The following is a 26,508-nucleotide window of genomic DNA, read 5'->3' as shown; positions in this document are numbered from 1 at the left end:
AACTGGAATTTGTACCTTTTGCCCCCCTTTGCCCATTTCACCCAAACCCCACCCCCACCTCTGGCAACCACCAATCTGTTCTCTGAGCGCTCCATGATTGTCATGTTTCGGTTCCACATATAAGTGAGATCATATAGGGTTTGTCCTTCTCTGTCTGATTCTAGCAGCCTTTCTTTAGGAAGCTGGAAGTGGGAAGATCCATTGTCCTTGGGTGGCTGCTTTAACACTCCAGAACACTCCAGAATAGTATATATGAGATTGGTCGGGAAACTGATGCTCTTTCGGTTTTTCTTCCCCAAGAATACTTACGCTCTAGGAGATGGCCCCTGGAGCCAGCAGGTGAGGAAGCCTGAGGAACCAGAGATAGCGACAGTCCTCCCTTGGGGGAAGTACGATGTTGCCTGGAGAACCATGATTCCCTTCCGTCCCAAGCCAAGGTGAGTTCTGAGGGGGAGGGAGAGGGCAGTACCCTTTAGGGCAATGCTCCTCAGACCTTAACACCTAGACCCTTCCCAAAGATGTCTCTACATATCTCCACACAGTCATGTCACCCACCACAGCCAAATACCTCCAGAGCAGCCTGAGGCACATCAGAGAGGCAGAGTCAGCTCATTCACTCACTCGTCCGTCCATCCATCCATTTGTCCATCCATCTGTCCATTCATCCATCCATCCATCCATCCAACAGGGATTCATTGAGCACCTACATTGCGAGGCACTGTCCTAGACCTCCAGGAAACAGCAGCAAGCAAGACAGACATGATTCTTGCCCATTATGGACCACACATTGGGGAGAAAGACAATAAGCAAGTAAACTCCTAAAGAAACATGGTTATAAGCTGCTCGAAGATGGTATTATGAAGAAGTGTGGGGGTGTTGAGGAACAATGGAACAGCGACAACTTAGTAGGTTCTTGGTACTTAGGCTGTGTCCTGGAGGATAAACAAGATTTTACGAGGCCAGAGTAAAGGAAGAATGGTCTGGGCGGAGGGAACAGCATGTGCAAAGACTCGACCCTGACACAACATGACGTGTCCAGGAATTGAGGAGGCCAGTGTCAGTGGAGTCATGTGTGATAAGGGACGTGGCATGAGACAAGACTGCAGAGGGATGCAAGTCTCCACAGGGCACATTAAGTTTGTTGGTCTTCATTCTAAGAGAAATGGGGGGCTGTTGAAAGGGCCTGAATGCTCTATGATGTTACCCTTAAACAAGAGTTGAAAAAGTTTGATGTATCCTTGTCCAGTAAACCATAGTTGAAAATAACCTTCCCCCAATGTCCTTCTGACTCATGCAGACTTGCTCTCAGGGGCCTGCACAGAATTCATTTATTCATCAGGTAGGGACAGGACCTTAACGTTCTTCTAGGCTTATTCTTCAGTGTTTTGTCCCCAGGACTCCATTTTGTAGGTACAATCCCCTCTTCTCTCTCACGTTTGCTAAGATTTTATCAACGAACAGTAGTTGTTTTCCTATTTTTAAAAAACTTGAGCTCCCTTCTCTGCTGGCTACGTTGTTCCCCAGGATTGCTCTCATCTCCACTGAGAACAGAGAACCTGGGTACTTAGTGGGCCTGGGTAACCTCATCCAGAGGAACACTCTGCTCCTGTCGGGCCTCCAGTGTTGCAGCAGCTCACAGACGCGAGCCCTTTCTCTGCAATTGCACATGGCCCCACATATCTGGTGATACCTGGTACAGATCCCCATCCTCCCTTCAGTCCCTCCTCTCTCCAGCTTCTGGGCAAAGGTGTGGCCGGCCTTGTCCAGAACGCACAGCTGGGGGGGCCGGTGGGCAGTGAGGAGGGGAAGGGCCACCGAGTGGAGAAGAGCCCAGAGTCCAAAACAAAACAAAAACCTCCCAGGCATTTGGCATTTTTGTCTTCTCATCATTCTCTCCAAGTCTTCTTTTTAATTGAATCTTCTTCAGATCGAAACACGCGGCCTTAAAGGCAACTTTGAAAAAAGAGTAGAAGTTATACCCGATGCCAATACCCTTGTCCAATTATTATTTCTGTATTTGTGAATCGTTTCCAGGGATGTGACCTTATCATTCTTACTTATTACTTTTTATTCCATTTTTATTGTTTTTATGAAAAATACATAAGCAAAATATAGAAAACATGAAACAGTGAGAATCTCTTTTCCTGTACTTTTACCAATTCTAATCCCTTTGTCAAAGTCAACCGCTATTAAATTTGATATGAATGTATCTATATGGATGTATACAAATGTGTACTTATAAAAACATAAATGCACATATACATATAATATGTAAGTATATAAATGTATATATACATACATAAATGTGTGTATACATATGGTGTATATATAATTGTTAATAGTGGTTGACTTTATAGATGCAGTTTTGTTTGCCTTCTCTCATTTCTTCCTTTTTTTTATATAAGTAAAAATATACTGAATTTCTTGACCTGCAAGTGGCTTTTTTTTTCCTTGCTTACTATGCTTAGAGCTCTTTCCATATTCCACATAGAGATCAACTCTATTTTTGGACACTTCTGCACTGTTTTCCACATACCCTACTTCTTTTCTTTCTGAGTCATTCCCCTATTGACGGGTATTTTTGTTGTTTCTGTTTTTTAATTATCACACATAATAGAGTAATAAAAAAAAACCACCCATACTGTTTTATATATCCAGATGGCCACACTGTGGTTTTTACATAGTATATAATTTATTCCTGCAAAATCTTGCTCTTGGCTTAATTTTCTGTCTTTAGAGCCTATGTCATAAAGGCAACTACAGGGGCTCCTGGGTGGCTCAGTGGGTTAAATGTCTGCCTTCAGCTCAGGTCATGATCCCAGGGTCCTGGGATCAAGCCCTGAGCCTGGGGTCAGGCTCCATGCTCAGCAGGGAGTCTGCTTCTCCCTCTCCCTCTGCCCCTCCCCCTGCTCGTGTTCTCTCTCACGTTGTCTCTCTCTCACGTGCTTGCTCTCTCAAATAAATAAAGATCTTTAAAAAAAACCAAGGGCAACTACATGACCTATGACTTCTCTGCTAGGTTTCCGGCCCCACAACCCCAGGATGACGCTGGCCTGTTCTCCTACCTCACGGTGTCATGGCTCACCCCACTCATGATCCTAGGGTTACGGAGACGCTTGGATGAGAGCACCATCCCCCAGCTGTCGGTACATGACGCCGCAGACAAAAATGCTAAAAGGTAAAGTCATGTCGGGCAAGCCACCGGATTGGTTCAAGGCCATGTCTCGCGCGGTTGGCGCCCAGAGATGCTGAAAAGTAGCAGGTAGGCCCATCTTTAGACACCCAAAGAATATTGGCTCTTCCTCGGTATCAAGAGGCCTCACTGTAGTTCACGAACCCCCTGAAATGGTATACTTATTTTATAAATATGGCTAGAAACTTGTGTCTGCAACAGGGATTTGTTATCTTTTATCAGATATGGGGCCCAGGACCCCAAGAAAGTTAGAAATTACTGCTTCTTGTCCCTTTTGCTTTTCTTCTGGATCAGGCGGTTGGTTATCTGTGTCACTCAACATTATATTTTGGGTGAAGGGATTAGTCTCCTGGTCCTTAAGTCATCACTAACTAGTTGTGTGATTGAGTTTCCTGTACCACGAGGTAATATGAGGATTAAGTGGGGGGAGGGGAACGAATAAGTGATTTCAAAAGTTTTGTACTCACGTTCCTACCCGTAGCCACTTCATGAGAGACACCGGGTAGAGACTGGCATTTTCCAAATGCGTTCCAGGAAATGATCATCCTGTAAGAACTTCCCTGGAAAGAGCATTCCTTGGTCAAGGGAGTTTGTGAAACGTGGCCTACTATTGCCACGTCTCAGAGATTCGTTTACAAAGCAAATTCGTGTACCGTGGGCACTGAGAAACCAGAAGCTGCTTCAACATTGACTCATTGCTTCTCAGAATTATACAGTAAAAGAAAAAAAAAGTTTTCAGGGAGCACCCACCTCTTGCATGGTGCCAGATGTCGCCCCGAATCTCACTGCTGGCCAGTTATGATGTCAGCAAGTCACTCACCCTCCCAGAAACCCTGCGTCCTTATGCATCAAATAATGGATCATAAAATCGATCTCACGGTCTTTCATACGATTGTTTCAAGAGTCAGAAGAGATGACGAATTCAGTTTAAAGCACCTGGAAAAATGTCCAGTGCATAATAGGCAATCAGTGAGATGTTTGGTTGTTCTTCTCTAACCATGATGAGTACAGGGTTCCCTGACTTATGTGTGTTCACCTCGAGTGCACTGATTCTGCCGTTTTTATTCTGTAACTCACCGTGTCTGTCTACCAATACTTTCACCCTCACGCCACTTTGGGGTGTTGACTTGAAAAAATAATGATCCGTGCATTCACGCCTTTAGAGAGGCTTCTTTCTTTGTGTTCCCCGTTGAACAGGCAGAGTCCTGGGGTACATCTTCCCTAGCCCTTCAGAAGAACTGCTTTGACTTCCGTGAGTCTTCGCTGACACACTGCCAGCCATCCCCGTCACCACCACGGTCATCAGCCCAGTGGCAGAATCGCCGTTCTCACCACCATCGTCTTTAGTATCATTGTCCTAATTCTCCATAGTTTTCATCGTCCTATAGTTACAGAGCATTTCCCCACCCATCACCTCCTTTGTGACCACAAGTGAACAGGGTGGATGCTATTCTCCCCACCTTACACGTGAAGAGACTGATGACTAAGAGAAGTCAAATGATGTTCTCGGAGTCATCTAGCTAATGAGGGGAGGAGGTGAAGTCTGAAAGCAAGTCTTCTGACTCTGGTAATCGTGGCCGGAAATGTGATACGGTGGCTGGGAGCACGGAGGGCAAGCTGCGGGTCACTTAGGACCACGTCTGGAGCTTTTTGTCTCTGTGGATTCGGTTGTATGTGGAGGTAGAGCTGGAATAAGGAGAGGCGGCCCCACGGTTTGGCCTGAGTAATACTGCCCACAGGCAATAAAATCCTCTAGCACATATGGGTGTCATGGGGACATGTTTGCTTTATTGACCTAGGGCCCAGACACTCCCCTACCCCCGCAAGTTATCTGGCCCACATTCATGGGCATGGCATGGGGCAGATATTTTATAAATCAGGAAGGAAGAAGCAGCCTGGGGGTTTGATGGCAGGTGAGGGAATGTAGGACAGGAAAATTCTCATGGTGTCCATTCCTTTCCGGCTTTAGGCTGGGGGTGAGTGTCAATGACTGCAGGAGTAAGGAGTAGAAAGGGCTAGAACTGCCTGCCATGAGAGACTTGGTGGCAGAAGACGAGAAGCAGAAGCTGATAGAGCTGTTTGAGAACATGCACCAGCCACGCTGCCCTCAGGCCCTGGGCACAAAGGGTGGCCTGCCATGCTCCTGCTCTGTAAGGAGTGGAAGCTTCGGGGAGCCTGGAGTCCCTTGGCATAGTCCTTGATGTTCTCATCATGGGCAGTGGTAATTGCTTTCCAGACAGTGAACCAAACAGGGTGGAGCAGGAGCCAGGAAGGAAAAGGGCAGATGCCAACATGGTGATTGCAGTCGACAGACTGGATCGTGGATGCGTGGGAAGCATCCAGGGCCGGATTGAGACTCTGGAAGCCAGAAGCACCACAATGATTATTTTCCCGTTACCGGCTCCTGCATCAAACATAATACAAAACAAAAAGAAGGATAAGTGAGTCAACAGAGTTCTTAATTTCTGTCATGGTAACTTCTTTGATGCTTTTTTGAAATATTGTTTTTCAATTTTTTCCCCCAAAGAAATCTTTTCGGTGTTCCTGTTTTGCTGATATAACATAAACAGCCTAGGCCTCGTTAACGCAGATTGGCAAAATGAGGGCCCACTTTTGATGAGGTGATCCAACATTGGGGCACCCTTTGGGGGACTTTGAAATACATGGAGGCACTTTCTGGAGGTCAGAGTTTTGGGTTTTATGAATCTTAATTTGTATAAAAAGAAAGAGTGGCATTATTTCAAGTCTTAGGTTATTTCCTTAATCAACTATATTTCAGGGTAACAAAATAGTTGATGAGGGAAAGTTATCTTTTTCATTTTTTTTTTTAAGTTGGCTCCACACCCAGCGTGGAGCCCAACATAGGGCTTGAACTCACGGCCCTGGGATCAAAACCTGAGCTGAGTCAGATGCTTAACCGATTGAGCCACCCAGGTGCCCTGAAAGTTATTTTTTTATAGAAAAATTCAAACTACTAAATACAGAAGAAATGCTAGAATTAGAAATCAGATTTTGCCAGCCCTAGTGGAAGTGAATTTAGGCAATGGTCATCAATGAGGGGGAATGAATGACAGGGAATGAGTCAGCCTGATACTTCTCAGCCCACTGATACCCTGAACGTTACTAATAACAGGACACCAGACACCATGTCTTCCGACGTTATGCAGAAGAAGTACACTACATCGCCTATTAAGTATTTTTGCCACTGACCTGAATTCTGAATTTCACTATGCCTCTAGATCTAGCTAGGGGTTTAATAGAAAATACGGGGCACAGAACGTTATGTTAGACAACACGATAGGGATGTAACCAGTCAAATCCCGAATGTGGGAAATTCTATGGAATAAATGACACAGTTTCTTCAACAAACAAATGGCAGGAAATGCAGAGAAGGGGAAGCTGTTACAGGTTAAAATGAGTTGCAACAAGCATATCAGATTTGTCATGTAAGTGCAATGTGTGGACCTCCTTGGGGTCTTGATTTGGGCAAACTATCTATAAAAACATGTTTTTGACATAATTGGAGAAATTCGAATACCAACCCGGTATTAAATGCCATCAAGGAATTTTTATTAATATATGTGATTAATATATTATATTAATACATGTCAGTTACTAGTTATTAATAATTAATAGCTATTAATTAATGACTATTAATTAATAACTATTGTATGTCACTGTAGTTTTTTTAAAAGGCCTTATCTGGAAGACGCTCATACTGAAGCATTTGCAGATGAAATACGTCTGGGATTTACTTGAAGTATTCTATGCAAAGAGATTTCACTGGCTCAATTTTCCTCTTTTGAAGGCTCTGCCTCCTTTGGGAAGAAGAAGTCTCAAGACATGGGATTGAAAAAGCTTCAGTGCTTCGAGTGATGATGAGATTCCAAAGAACAAGGGCTCTTTTCGATATATTTCTGGGCTGCGTCTTCTCTGTCTCGGGTGTGCTAGGGCCAGTAAGTGGCTAGCTTCGTGACGTTTGGGGGACTCTGGGCTTTAGAGATTAGCACGTTCAAGTTCATGCCTGGAGTTGGGGATTGTTGGTCTCTCAGCTGCCACTCAGCAGCTGAAGAGCTTCTGGAGGGAGTAGAGCTAGCAGTAGTTTGGAGTGTTGAGTTCTGCAGACGTTGCTTGGGTTCAAACCTTGGCCCTGCCACTTAATTGCTGGGTGACTATGGGCAATCTGTTTACCCTAGCTTCTTCAAGGAACCCATGACACCCTTAGTGGTAGACCTCATGGAAACCCTTGCATACAAAACGGAGAACATGACATTACCTGCCTCTCAGAGTGCATTTACATGAGATAAATATATAAAGCACCTAGAACATATCCTGACTCGGTACAAGCTAGCTGCTTCGAGAAGTGGCTGAGCAGCTCTGGGAATGGAGGTGGCAGGAACTAGTGGTCTCCTCCATGTACCATGGTTGAGATGAATCAACTTGATTTCCTGTCCTCCAGGTCCTTGGCCCAAGATTCTGATTGCAGAGAGTAAGTCTCATTGCCCCAGCTGGGGTCACATGCTCACCAGTTGGCCTGCAGGAGGGTAGGGCACTTTGACCATCCGGCCTAGACTGCATGTGATGGGACAGGTGCAAATCTCTCCAGAAGAAAACTGGAGTACTGAGTAATCCAAACTCCTGCTTCCTCCTAGATGCTGGTTATACCAAAGATCCTGGAATATTCTGAAGCACCATCAGGGAATATTGTCTATGGCGTGGGACTCTGCTTGGCGCTCTTTTTCACGGAATGCATAAAGTCTCTGGGTTTGTGCTCCTGCTGGGTCTTAAACCAGCGCACAGCCATCAGATTTCGTTCTGCTGTTGCCTCCTTTGCCTTTGAGAAACTAATGCAATTTAAGTCTCTAACACACGTCACCACTGGAGAGGTAAGTGCCTGGGACTATATCGAAGGCCATACTTGCCTAGCCTTCTTCCAGACATCCCTGCCCTGGGGGCCAAGGGAGGGAGGAAATGGAGTTAGGAAAGAAAGGAAATAACTCCCAGGGTGAGTATGGATAATCATCAACAGTGCCTCTGAGGACGTGAGAGCAGGTCAACAGTAACCCAGGGAGATGCCACTTGCATTCAGGGGCTTTGGACAAAATGGATTCATTCATTCAACACATCGTTACTGTGGTCGACTCTGGGCCAGACCCTGTGCTAGGCGCTGGGGATATAGCAGTGAACAAAAAGACACAAACCCTCAGTAGAAGCATCTTGGAAAGTGCCTCCCCTCGGCCAGCCTGGGGAGGAGGGTATGGATGGGCGGCATAGCTCAGGGAAATCAACGGAAAGGCAACTGTAGATCACCTCTCTGTGTTGATTCTTGTCTGCAAAAGAGGAGTACTTAGAGCTGCCTGGTTATGGTTATTGGTGTATCAGTTCCCTGCTCTTGATCCTTCTACCACATAACACATTCATACAAATGTTGACAGAAATCGGAGAAAGATGCCCCAACTTAGGACCATGGTCATGGGAGTATTGGAATTTTGTATATTCAATTTCACATTCCCTATTTTTCTATTGCTTACCAGTTGCTTTGAGGAGCATGGATTACTTTTATATTGAAACACACATTTGAATTTTTGGAAAAGGCAACACTGCTTTGACCCGTCTGTGATCTGGCCTCAGCAACTGTCCAACCTCACCTCCTCCCATCTCCGGTCCTCCAGCCCTAGGTTGGCTTCCTTCCTTCAGCCAGGCTGGGCTAAACTTCAGTCCTCAAACACATCAGGCATTTCCACCTCCTGGCAATGTTGCTCCCATCACCCCACCCCTGCCCTTTTGTAATCCCATTCATCCTTCATGGATGTCCTCTCCTTCATGACAATATCGCTAAAGCCCCCCATCCACCCCCAGTCCCCACCAAGCACAAACCTGGCTGCCCCACTAACATGAGCTCCCTTTAAAGACACAAACCCTTTCAGATTCACTGCTCTATTCCTCAAAATGCCAACATTTGAATTACACAGGACAGATGTCAAAAAAAAAAAATCTGCTAAATTAACCACTGCCATCAAGTGGGTGCTTTCTCTAAACTCAGTTGGGAGCCAACATGAGATATTTGTTATCATCGTTAACATTATTCTTCACCATTTTATTAGTGCTGTCACCTGAGGCAACTTGTTCAGTCCCTCTGGAGCTGTGGAATAATAAGGCCGGCCTTACAGGATTGTTGTCTCACGGGATTAAACGAGTTAGTACATTTAAAGCGCATAGCAAGGGGACAGCGGTTCAGAAGCGTTAAATTGTACTGCTGATTTCTCTTAGGCCTCGAGCATGGGGGCTCCCTGTCGTTCTGCATTCGACTGAAGCTGCGATCCACGGCAGCCCTTCCCCCTGTTTATCTTAGGACAGTCATCGTAGTAATTATTAACTTCCACTAAGCCAGACCTTGTCCCCAAGGCTTTACTTTGTTAGCTCCGTCAGTGCTCTGACAACCGTCTTACGCGGTAGTTTCTGTTATTGTTCCCATGGTCCCAGAGGCAGAAACTGAGGCAAGGAAGGAGTAGGAACCCTACACAAAGTCATGTGACTGGTAAGCAGCAGAGCCCGGCAGCAGGGTCCAGGCTCTGAACCAGTGCACTTACCTGCCTTGCCGAGGAAACTTTCTGCAGGGAGGCCTGCCCTGGTTCCTTTTCCCTGTGCCTCTGTCCTGAGCCCCTGCTGTGTGCAAGGCCAACTTTCCCCAAACATCTTCATGAACAGAAGACAAGATGGCCCACTTGGAAGTGGGGATGGGATTCAGCTGCTCACATGAGAAGTCCTAGGGAGTTGCTTCCATAAATTTTATTTTAAAATTAATTTAAAAAACACCTGCATACGTTCTCCTTGGAAGCAAAATAAAGTGGTATAGATGACTCCCCAGACCCCGTCACTTCCCTTATGCCTGGAGGTGACCACCACGATCAATTCGGCTTGTGTCCTTCTAGACTTTTTATTTTTTATTTTATTTTATTTTTTTTAAAGATTTTGTTTACTTATTCGACAGAGATAGAGACAGCCAGCGAGAGAGGGAACACAAGCAGGGGGAGTGGGAGAGGAAGAAGCAGGCTCATAGCAGAGGAGCCTGATGTGGGGCTCGATCCCATAACGCGGGGATCACACCCTGAGCCGAAGGCAGATGCTTAACCGCTGTGCCACCCAGGCGCCCCCCTTCTAGACTTTTTAAAGTGTGTTTAGGTACACATGCAAGTCACCCGTGGAAAACATATTTTATCTTGTGCCTGTGTTTTTACGTAAATGACACGACATTTTACAGTGTTCTGCCACTTTGTTTTACTATTAGAAAATGCATGATATAATTTTTTGGGTGAGTTTTTACATCAAAGATGCTACACTGTGCTGTTTTGAAATTTTTCTTTCCTCATTAGCTCTCAGCCTCCCATGTTAACACGTACAGACCTTCCTTGTTCCTTTTTAATGATGCTTACATATAATTGTAGCATTTCCTTCCCCCCCATTTTTATTGAGATATAATCGACATAAAATGTTGTTTTATTCCAAGGTATACAAGGTAATGATTTAATCTGTCTTGCAAAATAACCACTACCGTAAGTTTAGTTACCATTCGTCACCCTTTCATAGTTATAATTCTTTGCCTGCAATGAGAAATTTTAAGGTCTACTGTTTTAGCAACTTTAAGATACACAATACAATATTAACTATGGTCACCATACTTATTTATTTTATAGCTAAACGTTTTTACCTTTTGACCACCATGACCCATTTCCCCCCACCCACCTTAGAGCATTTTCAATGTGGCAAAATTAAGTGTTTTATATGCATTATCTCATCAGTTGTCACATCAGTGCTATGGAGTAGGTTGTATCATTATTCCCATTTTACTGATAAAATTCCCATTTTATCAATTCCCATTTTTACTGATAAAATTCCCATTTACGGAGAGACTGGGGAATGTGTCTTTGGTTCTACAGCTACTCCATGAGAGGTCTGGGACATGAACTCTGACAGGTTGCTCCAGGAACCAATATTATCTAATACTCCTTGGGTGGATGCTTTAAACTTTCCCCACCAATGCGCATTTAGAATATGTCCAGGGTTTTGCTGCTAATAAGTACAGCCACGGTAAATGTCCTTGTATGTGCTTCTTCTCGCATGTGTGTTTCTCAACAGAGAAACGAAATAGCCAAGTCATGGGGTTTGTGCAATCGTTAACTTTTAAAGATACTGTTCAACTCTCTTCCAAAGTGACTGTGCCAAGCCATACGCTTTAAATTTTTGTAAATGTTCAGCCCGGGGCACATCCTGGGAACTGGAAGGAGATCAGTTTCAAGTGAAAAAGAAATCACTTCTTAAGGCATTCAGGTTGGTCGTTCTAAAAGACATTCACAGTTTGGGTCCTTAAACATTTCGTGATTTGCAATGTCAGCTTTTATATATCACAGAACTGGGCAGCATGTGTTAGGGAGCAAGGAAGTAGATAGAAGAGTCTATAGCAGAATAGAATAAGAAGGATAAAAAGACTTAGCTCCTGCCTAAAAAAAAAAATTTAGCCATTAGTAGTAGTGGTAATAGTAGAATGAATAGAATAAGATAGAAGACTAGAAGTAACTCTCTGGGGAATCTGGACATAGGAAGTAGTTGCAACAGTATAGGAAAATAGAACTGTTACTGAGCACAGCCTACGGGCGGATACTTTATATTTCACTGACATCCTCAAAACAACCGTACCAAGTGGGTGTAATCATTCCAGCTTCACAGGTGAAGAAGCTGAGGCTGAGAGTGCCATAGGAATGGACCCAGGTCACACAGAGAGTAAGAGGAGAGCTGTGAACTTGGTGTTTTGTTTGTTTGTTTGTTTTTTAAGATTTTATTTATTTATTTGAGAAAGAGAGAGAGATCACGGAGGCAGAAGGAGAGGGAGAAGCAGACTTGCCGCGGAGCAGGGAGCCCGATGTGGGGCTTGACCCCAGGACCCTGAGATCATGACCTGAGCTGAAGGCAGAAACTTAACCAACTGAGCCACCCAGGCGCCCCATGAACTTGGTGTTTTTGTCTCTACCACTGTGCCTCTCAAGCCTTCCCGTCCCCTGCACGTGTAGCCACTTCGAGGTGCCCGAAGAGGTGTACCTGTGCCCACGGGCTTTGCTGTCTTACAGGCCATCAACTTCTTCGCCAGCGACGTAAACTACCTGTTTGAAGGGGTGTACTATGGCCCCCTGGTCTGGATCATCTGTTCATTGCTGATTGCTTGCACTGTCACCTCCTACATCATTCTTGGACCCACTGTGCTCTTCGCCACTCTTTGCTATTTCCTGATTCTACCAGTGGAGGTAATGTCTTTCTTTGCTACCCATTTGATGTTGGTTGTTCCCCAGAACTCCCGGGGCTCTGGAAGCTGGGATAACTCTGAGTGGAAATATTGACTCCACTGTGGTTAAGTTTCAGCTTCCATTTCTGCCGCAAGCTGTTCTCTGGCCACACCATTGGCCAAAGAAAGAAGAGGTGAATATAATGTGCAAAAGTCCATCTCACAGATTTCTGTCGGGGATTATCTGCTTCACAGACTTTCCTTAGTAGATGTCCTGTATGTAAGGTTTTTGTTCCTTCTCTTCTGCCCAGAACATGATAATGTAATAACCCAGATAGCATTTAACATTTGGCTGAGCACAGGATGAGGAGGGAAGGGAAGCACATTTGCTGACCAAGATTCAGGTGAAATAAAATTAGGCAAAACAGGAAGTGACTCTTGGATTATGTGTGCTCTGAATTATTGAAATCAAGTGTTTTCCTCCCTCAGCACAAGTATTCTGATCAAAAGGTGGTATAACTATGGGTGGGGTCAGGGTGCCCAAAGGCAAAGAAGTCGTATTTGTGTTCAGTTGGACAAAGCCTGGCTTGGGACACAGGAGAGAAACACCCCCAGCATGTGTGAGACAGGTGCTCTCAGGCATGATGGAGAAGTTTCCGTTGTTAAGTCTTCAGCAGGACCCTAGAATCTAGAGTCACAATGGATTCCAGCAGGCCAGGATTCAATCCAGGTATTCAATCCACATCTGGATTCTACCTCTGGACATACTCCTAGTTGCCACGCTTACGCCTGGGTGAACTCTTCCGCCCTTGTCAAAAGAAGCTCTTGCTGTATCCCGACCACAGGTGTTCCTGATCAAAAAGATTGTTAAGATACACAATCACACATCTGAGGTCAGCGACCAGCGCATCCGTGTGACCAGTGAAGTTCTCACCTGCATTAAGCTGATTAAAATGTATGCATGGGAGAAACCATTTGAAAAAATAATTAAAGGTATGGAAAATCTGGTTTTCTGCTCAGAGCCTTGGGGCGCCATGGTGAGCCAAGCCTCTCACCTTTTGGGGAGTTCTTTCATGCTCTGGGAGTTGTTCCGTACTCTGGAGAATGTTCTTATGGTTCATTTCCGTGCATTTGCTTTTTATCTCTCAGACCTCAGAAGGAAGGAAAAGCAACTACTGGAGATGTCTGGGATCATCCAGAGCCTGACCACTGCGTTCCTGTTTATAGCCCCCACGGTGGCCACAACAGTGATGTTCCTTATCCACACGTGTTTACAACGGAAACTCACGGTTTCAGTGGCAAGTGCTTTGTTCCCCCCTCCCATATTGATAGGGAGTTTTTCTTTTGTGTCTTTTCCTAGACCATGTCCCTCAAAGATGTGAAGGTTTTTGCAGATGGATAATAGATGTTGATTTGGATTTTCCAAACTTTTGGGATGTTCAAACTTTCTTCCGTCGCAATCTGTCTGACAAACTGACATCCCTTGGATAGCAACTGTGGGACGGAGGGATGACAAAGTCCGCTGGGGATATAGGAGAGGCGAAACGCATAAAGCCCTGATGGTTCTGATACATGCCTTGAGGCTGAGAATCCTAAATCAAGGCGTTTGTTCGAACCCAAAATAGGGCCCTGAAAATATCCTTTAAATAAAAGCTAGAGCTTTTTCTGCCTTCTCTTTGTGGTCTGACCCTGGCCCAGAAAAGCAGCAGCTGCCTTTTGGGGGTAGAATCCCAGTTCTCTGAGGAAAAAAGTCAGGGGGCTGCTATGGGGGAGGTTGGAATCCATATGAGTTTGAGGCAGGACACTGCACCCGAAGCAGGAGGGTCTGCAGCCAATGGCTCGTTTGTGCTCCAGACAGCGTGGCCCAGGCACGCACTAGAGAAGCCCCCTGAAGGCTTGAGGGTGGACGCAGGGGCTTTTATAGGAGAAACTCTCCGCAGGAGTTTAGGGTCGCACGGCACTCACACCATGAAGGAGGAAGAAGGGAGTGGAGGTGGGGCATGGATTGGAAAGTTTCCAAGGTACTTGAGGTCCCATTCTGAGATCCTGAGAGCCGAAGGTGGTCTGCTGTAGCCAGGAAAAGTCTTCAGGAGAGAGTGAGGCACGGATTGGGCTTGAAGCGCAGGGACATTTGGAATATTAGAAAAGAGTAGAGTATGTAAGGCAAGGAAGACCGAATACAATCATAAGAGCAATAATAGTGTCAAGCTCTGTTGACAGTAGACAGAGCTCTCTCACGTGTACTTTCTCGGTGTTTCCCTGTACTTTATTCCCGTATCCACTTGATGATTTCGACACTATGCCAATGGGAAAACTCAGCTTAATGGGGGAGGGGACCTGGCCAAAGTTGCAGAATCACCTGGTCGCTGAGCTACGACAGGAGCCAGGCCTACAGACATAGAGATGTTAAGACGAGTGCTCTTTCCCCACTCTTTCCAGTCTCCCCAAAATACTGGCTCGGTCCCTGGCACGGGAAGGTCTGCCTCTGTGGCTTCTGGCTCTGGGATGGGGGCCCCAGGGGGTGGAGAGAGAAGGACAGCTCTGTGACCCCCACCACCTCCTCCCCTCTTTGCCCAGGCTTTCAGCGTGGTGGCCACCTTGATTCCCATGCGGCTGTCCGTGTTCTTTGTGCCCTTTGCGGTAAAATCCCTCACGAACTCCAAGTCTGCAGCAGACAGGTTTAAGGTGAGTGGCCAGAGGACTGTTTGCCCGGCTCTCTGTTTGGGTGTTCATTTGCCTTCGGTCAGTGTGATGTTGCTCCCGAACGTGACCCCAGGCCGAGGCGGACTCCAGCCTCCGTGGAGAGGGATTGGCCAACTCAGGGACCTCCTGTACCCAAGCTGGGGTGGGGGCTGGAAAGACAGATGAATCAGACCCTGGGGAGATCTTAGGAGAGTCTATACAAACCAGGTCTCAGACAGGAGGTCTGCAGACCCCGTCCAGGTTTGTATAGGGCTACCCTGATGGTTTTGCTTTAAAAAAAAAAATTGTCTTTGTTGCTTGCATTTAAAAACCTGGAAATTCTTTTTTTTTTTTTTAAAGATTTTATTTATCCATTTGACAGAGATAGAGACAGCCAGCAAGAGAGGGAACACAAGCAGGGGGAGTGGGAGAGGAAGAAGCAGGCTCATAGCAGAGGAGCCTGACGTGGGGCTCAATCCCACAAAGCCGGGACCACGCCCTGAGCCGAAGGCAGACGCCCAACGACTGAGCCACCCAGGCGCCCCAAAAACCTGGAAATTCTATATAAAAATCAGATTTCTGGATTTTACTGAATAATCGGAAGATCTGGGAACATCTGACCCACATTCTCCTGTGGCCACAAACATCTGGAGCTGAGGCGATGAGGCAGTGAGATATTTAGATGAGGCAGAGAGATATGGTTTGCTGCGGCCTCGCTGTGCCTTACCGCAGCTCCAAGACCAGGGCTGTTTTACCTACCATCTATCCTCCTAGCAACGGTCTACTTCGCTTCTTTACATAGCTGGTCTTGCCCCTACAGCAGCTGAGCTTAAAACCCCTTACCTAAACCAATTTATAAAGATATTTTATAGTCTTCTCACTTCAATGCCTGTAGTTCCCAACTTCTTCATTTACTCATTTCTTCATTTATTCAAAAAATATTTATTGAGGGGCGCCTGGGTGGCTTGGTCAGTTAAGTGTCTGCCTTCGGCTTGGGTCATGATCCCAGAGTGCTGGGATCGAGCCCCACGTTGGGCTTCCTGCTTGGTGGGGAGCCTGCTTCTCCCTCTCCCTCTACTCCTCGCCCTGCTCCTGCTCTCTCTCTCTCACCGTCTCTCTAATAAATAAATAAAATCTTATAAAAATATTTATTAAACACCTACCACCTGCCAAGTACTGAGACTGAGAAGACAACTGTGAGCCTGACCAACAGGATGCCGCTCTCAGGGAGTTACAATCCGGTATTAGAAACAGACAACTAGCCAGGAAATTAATGGTCAAAGAAGATAACATCAGATCACATGAAGAGCTATGATGTCAGTAAATGGGCGATGTTCTAGAGAGTATGTGGGGGAGGCCTGGGGCAACTCTGGGTAGGCTGGACCCAGAAGGCCCCACTGTTAAGGTGATTTTTAATCTGAGTGATGATAATGAAGCATCAGGGACAGCAAGTGCAAAAGCCCTGGGGCTGGAACGCACTTCGCTTATCTGAGGAAGCACAAGACAGTCCATTACTTGTGAATAGCCCCAGGAGCTCCCTAGACTTCTCAGCTGACCAGGGCTCCCTGCTGCCTTCTTCCTGTCCACTGGTACGCCAGGCTCTCCCATCCTCCCCTCTGTGCCTGTTTTCACCCGCAGGGTGGGCAGAGATGAGGAAGCTACGGTGTGGGCTCCGAAGGGTAAGGATGTTCGCTGAAGGGTTGCCTGGAGGGATAGCTCGGAGGTTAGAGAGCTTTTGGCTAGGGATGGTGAGTTATGGTGGCAGAAGGGGGCAGGAAGGGTAACGGTGAGGGCAAAGATCTTGAACCTGGGGGTGTCTCCCGGGGCTGGAGCTGCGTGGCGTGGCCCTTTAGATGGGCCCTAGCTCTCCGGGTCCCCTCACTCATCAGGGCATCTTTAACTCCTCGTGCTTCAGCCACTGAAGTTTTCTTTTTTTTTTTCTTTTTTTTTTTTTAAAGATTTTATTTATTTATTTGACAGAGACAGCCAGCGAGAGAGGGAACTCAAGCAGGGGGAGTGGGAGAGGAAGAAGCAGGCTCCTAGGAGCCTGATGTGGGGCTCGATCCCAGAACGCCAGGATCACACCCTGAGCCAAAGGCAGACGCTTAACGACTGCACCACCCAGGTGCCCCAGCCACCGAAGTTTTCTATCTGGCCCTGTAGGCATTTGACCTTGAGACCCCTAGGCTGGAAGGGGGAGGAATGATCCCTTCTTCCTCCTTTGTGTCCCCTGGTGCTGTCACCCAGCTTCCAAATGCCCTTGACTTTTGAACTCTGGGGTGCCAGCTTCAAAGGGCAGAGAGAAGAGAGCCGTGAGCCCTCAGGGAGGACCCCTCCTTGCAGGCAACCACAGTTAGGAAGTGAGCTGACAGCTGGAGCTGTGGAGGCCTGCACACTGGGGTTCTAGAGAAGGCCCAAGTGGACGCTATCAGCAAGGGTCTCCAGACCATTTTTCTTTTGTGCTGTTTGTTAAAAACAACAAGTGAAAAGCACTGAATGGCATAAACAAAACTAGAGACTGAGAATACACTTAGAACATTCAGGGGTAAGAGGACCCCCCCCATTTCTTTTCCCTATAAACCCGTTTATCAGCATTTATTAATATCCAGATATGTGCTTGTCATACGGACTCATTAAGCCAGTGTATCACTCAAAATTTATCTAACAAAATTACAAAATATATGATAACAATTTAAGCAAGGGAATGAAAATTTGGGGACAGTGGTTACCCAGTGGGGAGGGCATGGAGGGTTTGGCATGAGGAGGGAGGGCATGAGATGAGGAAGTACCCCATAGATAGGTAAAAGTTATGGATTTGGGGTTCAGTGGTGGGCTCATGGGTATTCACTGTTATTAAAATGACTAAACAAGTAAATGCCCAGCTAACTAAACAAAATAAAGAGACCCATGCAATTCCCAGTGAAGGCTCTATGTCTTGACTCAAATGTTAAAATTAACCCAACTCAATATACCTACGTTTCAATTAAAAAAAGAGACCACCTTTTTTCTTTTGAAAATAGCTTTTTGTTTATCTTTGCAAAATCCTGTGTGCTCCTTGTAAAAGGTTCAGCCAGTGCAAAAAGTTACAGAGAATAAAAATTGCTCAACATTCACTACCTAGAGATAAAAACCGTTGTCCAAAATGTCAAGAAGTTATCTTTCTAGATCTCTTTCTAAGCAAATCTCCAGGGAGAGACGTGTGCCTATAATGTGACTGCAGTGAGATCATTCTTCCCACCCCCTCTTTTAATGCGAGCACTCATGCACGTTTCCCGGCCAAGGAGATGGAGACACAGAGAGGAGTGACCTGCTCGTGGTCACACTTTGAAGTTTTCCCACACGGGTTTTCCCACTGTGTGTTACATGGGCAGACCTTTTTACTTTGAATAGTTATAAATGAAATTTAATTAGAAAAGCGGCACACGTATCTGATAATTCCACAGTGTTGTCACCCATGTAAAATGAAACAGAAAAGAACAGAGTGGGCAGTATGCAGATATCAAAGAGTGGCCCAGTGGTCCAAAATTTGGAAAACCCTGATCGAGAAATCCCCCCAGCAGAACCTAGCTCCCTCTGTTTCTTAGGAGTTTGTGAACCAGACCGATAGGCAGGCCAGCAAAATGGGCACACATTTCTAGTTAGACTAAAGAACTGAATCCCTCCTTCCTCCTTTCTTTTTGTCTGTACAGAAATTTTTCCTCCAGGAGAGCCCTGTTTTGTATGTCCAGGCATTGAAAGATCCCAGCAAAGCAGTGGTTCTGGAAGAGGCCACCTTGTCATGGCGACGGACCTTCCCTGGGATTGTCAATGGAGCCGTGGAGCTGGAGAAGAATGGGCATGCTCCCAAGGGGTGGACCGGGGCTCAGCCAACTCCAGGAGCCCTCGGGCCAGAGGACACAATGCACAGCCTAGCCCCAGCGTTGCACAAGTTAAACCTCGTGGTGTCAAAGGTAGCCTTAGCCAGGCCGTGCGGGCAGGCTGGCTGCCAGACTTTCAGGGCCCGAGGCTCGAGCTTCCTGGCTCTGCACTGTTTCCCTGGCTAAAAACTGCTGTCTCTAAATCCCTCTTTTAAATACAAATTGTTCACAGAGGGCAAGCACAGGAAGAAGTCTTTCATACTTCAGTGGGAATCAACTGATCATCCAGAAGTTTGTTTGTTTGTTTGTTTGTTGTAATAACAAGACCCAGAATAGTGTGTTATATGCTGGGAGACAAGGGGAAAGAGACTAACATTTACTAAATTGCAGTATGTGCCAATCTGATTGTTCCGTGAACTCGCCTTGTCTGGCCGCGTCTTTGACTAACATTTGCAAGGGCAAGCTTCCCTTCTTATCCAAATTTCACCTTTGCACTTTCAAGTCCAACTTGATTGCATTCCTTCCCTCCCACCAAGGCAGTCCATTGGTGACACCTGTCAGCCCTCTCCTGAATCCAGCCACCTCTCACCAACCGCCCTGCCACCCACTGCCCTAGCCCCAGCCACCACCGTGCTGTCCAGCTGCTCTAGGAGCCTCCTTATTGGCCCCTCTGTTTCCACTTTTGCCCTCTTACCATCCGTTACCATGCAGTGGACAGAGGGCTCTTTCTGAACCATAAACCAATTCAAGTCACTCTCTTGCTTAAACCCCTCAGTGAGCTCTCACTGCAGTTGAGATACAGCCCAGGTATTCCCTGAACACTCTGCTCGCGGCTCTCACCTCTTCTCCCACTCATTCCCTGTACTAGCCCTCTCGTTGCACTTTGGCGGCCAACCTTGTTCCGGTCTCATGACCTTTGCCCCTGCTGCTCGCACAGCCTGGAACTGTCAGATCTTCCAGTGTCTGGCTCCTTCTTCTCGTTCAGGTCTCAGCGGCAATGACAGCTGCTTTAAGAAGCCTTTGCTGGCCAAGCCATCTAAAATTGCTTTGGTTCATAGTAGCCAATGAGTTTGACTTAAATCATTTATCATCATCTATTATTTACTTATTTTGTGGTTTATGTTTCCCCCACTGGAATGTAGCATGAGCGTTCTTTTCTTCCTCCCTTGGTACATGGGAGACACTCAAACACTATTTGAGGGAGGAGTGAATGAATAAATGAGTGAATGTATGCATGAATTCTGTGAGGCTGGCTTCACTGTCCCCGTTTGACACATGAAGAAACTGAGGCACAGAAAGGCTAAGTGACTTGCCCAGGATCATAGAGTAGAATAGGTGCAGATGTGGAATTTGGGTTTCTTGCCCTACAGGACCACCTACCCATGAATTCCTCTCTACCACCTCCATGCAACTTCCTTCCTCTGAGGGTGCGGCATTGAGCTTTTGCTGGTCTGAGGGGCCTTGGGGTGGGTGTGGTTATTTGTTTTCTGTTTGTCCTATTGTGTTCAACAACAGATCCACCCTGGGTGAGTAGTAGGGTTTGTGCTGTCCCAATGCCACTCTGTCCTCCTTGGCTTTGCAGGGGACCACGTTGGGGGTCTGTGGCAGCACCGGGAGCAGCAAGAGCAGCCTGCTGTCAGCCATCCTGGGGGAGGTAAGTGACTGCGCGCGCATCCGTAGGCAGTCCAGGGACTCCCACGCTTGCGTTCCCCCAGTCAGCCACCCCATCGCTTTCTTGCTCAACGGGCTCTGGGCCAATACACTTTTTATAAATTGAGAGCAGTTGGGCACACACCAAGGGGGAAGCATGTTATAATTATACCTCCTTTTCCCTCTCCAGCCAGGAGTGTGACCTCTTAGGTCCCCTGGAGGTCTGCCCTCCCCTGTTCTCTGTGCTCTCCCCACCCCGTTTGTAATCATCCAGCTATCAAGGTGAAGATACAGCATGTCTCAACGTTTAATATGATAAAAATCATTTCGTGACGCCCAACTCAGAATGGGACATGCGTCCCTTGTGAGACAGCCTCAGGAGTGCGATGCGGCGGGAGAGAGGAGGAGGAAGGAAGGGGGGTGGGGGAGAGGAGGCCCTCCCGCATGGAATGGGACAGTCTTACTGCACTCCAGCTGTAGAATTTACATGTCTGCTGGGTGCCCCTGCCCTTGAGATCTGAACCCTCCAATTCCACTGTCAGTGGATATTCGTGAGGTCTGCCTCGACTGTAGCCAGGCAGACATGGGGGTCAGCCCACTCTTTCTCCAGTTTCCAAAAAGCCCCAACCTGTTCACCCCAAACAATTGAGGTCATATTGCACACCTTTCACTGAACAACCCCTAAAACAGCCACAACACCTGGCATGCATTTATGGCCACCTCCCCAAGGGGGTTCTCATCAGCACTTCCCTAGTCAGCCCCCGCCTTTCCCAGTCCCTGGCCGCTCTCTCTGCCCCCTCCTCTCTTTGCCTGTTATCCCTCCCTCCCATGTTATTGGGAGAACAAGAAGGTTCTCCCTTTATCGAGCTCCTCCCTCAGCTCCTCCTCCCAAATATTATAGCCAAATTTACCATCTCCTTGGAATGCGGTCATGTTGTCCGTAGAACCCTCTCCTGACAGCTCGCTTCTTCATGCCCCACATGTGATGGCCTTGCCCCAACCTCTTGGTAATGGGGAAGATAAGAGTCTACTTTAAAAAAAATAGTAAACATAGTTTGAATAGTACTTGCATGTCAGGCTCTGTGCTGAAAGGTTCCCGTTTTTTCTTTCAATCTGAAAGCAACCCCTTGAGGAAGGCATGGCCATTATGGCCAGTTTATGGATGAGTAGATGAGGTTCAGAGAGGTGACTTGCCCAAGGTCACACAGCAGGTGGGGGGGGGGGGACCAGGGTTGAAACCCAGGTCCACATGGTGTCAGAGCTTTGCTTTTCCCCCTAGCAACATTTCCTGGCAGCCTCCATCCAAGGCCACTTTTCTGTGTGGCTAGTGGTTTCTCAGTTTCCTCTTGAAATAAAACAGTCACTGTCCATCTAATAAAGGAAAAACAAAAAGATATCATTTTAAAGTCTCGTTCTTGTTAATTAAAGCCTGGCTCCAAATCAGAAGTAGGAACATAGACTCATAAAGAGGAAGGAGTACAGGGTGATGAGGTCCAATGCCTGGGGTGGTAGGGATGGCGGTTATGGCCTTTTTTTGTGTGTGTGTGTGTTTTTAAATTTATCAAACAGAAAAGCAGGAAGACACTAAAGGCCCATATGCCCACCACCTAGATTCAACAGTTGATATTTTGCCACATCTCTGTAGAAACACATTGTGTAGAACTATTTTTTTTAAAGATTTTATTTATTTATTTGATAGAGAGAGAGCACACAGAGAGAGATAAACAGGCTCCTTGCTTGATCGCAGGTCCCCAGGATCATGACCTGAGCCGAAGGCAGACGCTTAACCATTTGAGCCACTCAGGAACCCTTGTAGAACTATTTTAATTAGAGAGATTATGAGACTTTCCCACTTATTACTTCATCACGATGTCCCCAAAATTAGCACATTTCCCCATCGGTGCATGATGATATTATCACACCTAACAACATCGGTAATAATTCTGTTGATATTCAGGATAGTCAGAAATGACCTGGAACTTTCTGTCTCACTGTGAAGAGCATGGAGGCACCCCTTGCTAGAGAATGGGGCTGGGGAAATAAGAGAAAAAAAAGATGGGGTGTCTTCAGTGCAGACCTTGGATTCAAGTCACGGCAGGAACTGGCCTGGCTTGGCTCTGGCTGCTGCCCCATGTTCCCAGGACCTTCCCTCAGACTCACTGGTGGGCCTGGCAGGACCATGTTAAAAGTCCCATTTACATAGGTGAGCCCCCAAGGACCTGGAGGGAGTGGGCTCTGGGCCCTTGGCTGCTGAGCCAGGCAGGTTCCTCCCCTGTGCTGCCTGGCCCTGAGGCTGGACTCACTGTGTTGCAGATGCATTTGCTGGAGGGCTCGGTGGGGGTGCGCGGAAGCCTGGCTTATGTTCCCCAGCAGGCCTGGATCATCGGGGGTAGTGTCAGGGAGAACATCCTCATGGGAGGCCAGTATGACAAGGCCCGGTAAGTTTCTGGGAGGGTCCAAGAGGACACAGGTGCATGGGGCTGGTTGGGGGAGGGATCCCCCGCTGCTAATAGTAATTCAACAGCTGCTAACACTTGCTGTGAGCTCCCTTACACGCGTCAATGTATTTTCCCCTCCCTGTGAAAGAAAGATTATTATCATATCCATTTTCTTGGTGAGTCAGCTGAGGCCCCAAGAGGTTAAATAATTTGCCTAAATTCACAAAGCTTGGAGGATATGCTAGAAACACGATTTGAACCCAGTTGTTATCAGAAACTTCATGCTTCGCTGTTATATTATACGAGTCAAAATAACCCTCCCCCTCTAAAAACATTACTTCAAAACTTCATTTGTATTAATCGATTCCCCACCTCGACGTCAAAAGGTAAAACAAATGGGGTCATGAGGTCGTGTGATGTAGACGAAAACAGTTTGGGTTCATGGTCTGGTGGGCCGCCCGCCACCGTCCTTGCCCTTCATGGCCTCTCCCTCCCAGGGGCCGGATACAACCTGCTTGAGACGCGTACTTGGAGGTCAGGAGCGAAGTCTGTTCAGGGGAGGGTTCACAAAGTCTGCCCCAAACGCTGTAGTTGTGGTTCCGACTCTGGCAGACCCTGGCCTCCCTTGGCTGCTTGCTTGATGTGGCAATCTGCCCCCAGGAGCAACACTGAGGGGCACGTAGGTGGATGAAATCTGCCGCTGGCTGTCCTGTGCCTCCGCAACGTCAGGTCCCACACCAGCTCAGAAGCAACCCCATCTTGCCTGCTTCTCTTCCCAAGATGTCCAACTCGGTTTAATGGCATCACTGAACTGTGTGCTGCGGTGAGCCGGGTGCCTTGTCCTCTGATACTTCACGTCTAATGGGTCACCCACCTTGGACAGCTCTATCTCCTAACAGGTCTTGTCTTTCTCTCTTCTTCTCCATCTCCACTGCCAGTTCTCGCCTGTGATCTCTTGCTTGCACTGTTCCCACTGCCCCTGCCCATGGCCGCCTGTCTCTAGTCTTCTCCTGCTCTGTTCCATCTTGGGTCCCGCCTCCAGAAAGTATCCCAAAACATAGTTCTCACCTTGTCATTGCTCTGCTTTTGGACTGATACAACTCATTGGGCAGTTTTGAAGTATTTAGTCAAAGATAAAAATGCACCAATTGCTAGACTCAGCACTGCTGGGTATTTAATGCGTAGAGAGGGTCACCCATGAACACAAAGGCCCATATGCAATAGTGTTCACATTACACATCGTTCATTGTAGCAAAAGACTAGAAACAACCCCAGTGCTCATCCCAAGGACACTGGTTGAATAATTTATGGTGCAGCCATATAAAAAAATACTATGGTGTCATTGAAACAATTTATGGTGCAGCCATATAAAAAATACTATGGTGTCATTGAAACAATTTATGGTGCAGCCATATAAAAAATACTATGGTGTTGTGCAAACAATACAAACCTATATACGCAGCATGCAAACATATATGACCACATTCTTCCTGAACGAATACGTAAGAAACCGTAATAGTGGCTGCTTCTGGGAAAGCAACTGAGAGTCAAAGACAAGAGAGACCTGCTTTTCACTGTATCTTTTTGTTGTTGTTGTTCTGTTCAAATGTATTAGATTGAAAGAAATGAGGGGAAGAAGGAAATGCAAAAAGCTTCCGTGTGCTTTACTGGTAAACGCAGGATCAAGTCCAAATTTCTTAGTGTGGAATGCAAGAACTTTCTCTTCCCAGCTTGGGAAGGCTGGAAGGCCTGTAGCTGGGTCACTTGTCCCTTCTGCTCTCTGTCCTTTGCAGGTACCTCCAGGTGCTCCACTGCTGCTCCCTGCACCGAGACCTGGAAATTCTGCCCTTCGGAGACATGACAGAGGTGAGTGCGAGGCGAGCTTCACCCATCTCTGTTGTGATGGTGCCTTTGTAATGGTTTTCTGGGGTCCTCAGAAAACTGTGGCAATCTGCCCCCAGGATTCCCTGGGTAGGTAGAGAGGGACTCTGGCTGTTTCCCCAAAGCAGCCCATGACCCTGCAGCTGCTGCCTCAAAGCCTTCCCCACCCAGGGAGGAAACTGGGGCTCATCTTACAGTGAGAGCTGGCAAAGAGCCTACCTTACCCGCAAGGATGCGAGGCTGACCTCAAACTCCTCCTTTTGGAGCAAGAGCAGTGGAGACCCTGTGAAGATGAGAAACCCCCCATCTAGCCCCATTTCCTCCCCTCTCCCACCTCCCGCCCTGCCCCCTCTGGCCCGCTCTTCCTTTGCCAGTGGGAACAGCAGGCCTGACCTCCTAGTGGCGGTATGATTCACATTTTCATGATAATTCACCATCTTTCACATCTGTAGACACCTTTAATCTGCAATATTGTTGTCTTATCTATTATCTATTATCTCAGTCTGCAGCAACTTGAACGCATTGTCTTAGGTGAGCCTCGGGTCATTCTAGGAGGTCAGTGCTTTTATTTACCTCCTTTTAAAGGGGGGCCTGTAAACCTTTGAGGGCAGAGAGCTCAGTTGTCTGGTTCAGCGTTATGTCTTCAGTAGAAAGAAGGAGGTCTGGTCTATAGAATGGCATCGGTGAGTATGGACCTCATGAAGCCTGAGGTTTGGATGCGTAGACACAGACAAAGTGCTGTGAACAGGCCCAGCAGGGGCGGTGTTAGCGTATCAAGCAAGCACAGTAGGCACTTACTAAGCAACTGCCGAGTGAGGACTGAATGCGCAACCAAGCCTTGACGCGGGCCAAGGAGCCTGTCCAAGGGCGCACGGTGGTGAACCAGAGGCAGAGCAGTGACAAAGAGGTCACGCAGCTGCTCTTTAGACTCTGCTTCTTTTCTACAGAGACCACAAGAGTTCATGGTAGAGCAGGGACTGGGACTTAGCCCCTGGTGCCCTTGTCTTCAGGGCTGACTGAGGGATGGGCCAGCCAGCAGGTGCCTGGCACGATAGTCTGCACGTACTGTGCAGTAATTCTGGTTGCCCGTTTCCAGCTCTTAGTCTCTCCTGACGTAAGGCGTTGTGTGAGGTGGTCCTCCCCTTGACACCAACAATAGAGCCCGCTCTGGCCGTGGCAGCCCTGTCGCGTGGAGTGGGCTGTGCACGGTGCAAACAGTCTTAGACAACGAGGGCTGATGGTCCTGCAAGTCGATGGTTGCTGTCAACAGAGATTTAAAACCCAAAGAAGACATAAGGAGGTGCTCTTTCTTAGGAATGATTTGTTTTATTTTCTAAATTGCTGAAGTTTTAAAATATCGCCTGACGTTGAAGGGTTTAGGAACATTGCATCGAATTATGAGTTATAAAATTTTCACTAACTGAAAATCACTTTTTTCATTCCTTAGTAAGCAAATGTTGAAAAAGAGGTTTTTAAATACCAGGGGTGCCCAATCATGAGGTGTCCAGGAGTGTGCACCGAGGAGGTTCAGCG

At 47.0% G+C, this 26,508-nt stretch overlaps 1 protein-coding gene across 1 annotated transcript in view; it reads left to right on the top strand.

The window, feature by feature from the left end:
- Positions 1-5,223: 5,223 nt before the first annotated feature.
- ABCC11 (ATP binding cassette subfamily C member 11) overlaps positions 5,224-26,508 on the top strand; it is a 51,034-nt gene continuing 29,749 nt past the window's right edge. The window contains exons 1-9 of the mRNA XM_087871062.1: positions 5,224-5,343; positions 12,316-12,489; positions 13,313-13,460; positions 13,617-13,765; positions 15,045-15,152; positions 18,839-19,099; positions 20,589-20,660; positions 22,970-23,094; positions 24,888-24,960. Of these exons, the coding sequence (XP_087727188.1) occupies positions 5,224-5,343; positions 12,316-12,489; positions 13,313-13,460; positions 13,617-13,765; positions 15,045-15,152; positions 18,839-19,099; positions 20,589-20,660; positions 22,970-23,094; positions 24,888-24,960 (1,230 nt within the window). The remainder of the gene's footprint in view (positions 5,344-12,315; positions 12,490-13,312; positions 13,461-13,616; positions 13,766-15,044; positions 15,153-18,838; positions 19,100-20,588; positions 20,661-22,969; positions 23,095-24,887; positions 24,961-26,508) is intronic.

Source organism: Ursus americanus, chromosome 21 (genome assembly GCF_024610735.1).
Source record: "Ursus americanus isolate L20-20 chromosome 21, mUrsAme1.1.p, whole genome shotgun sequence".
Taxonomy (NCBI): Eukaryota; Metazoa; Chordata; class Mammalia; order Carnivora; family Ursidae; genus Ursus; species Ursus americanus.
The sequence above is the reverse complement of the archived record's forward strand: the minus strand, read 5'-3'. Positions and strand labels throughout refer to the sequence as shown.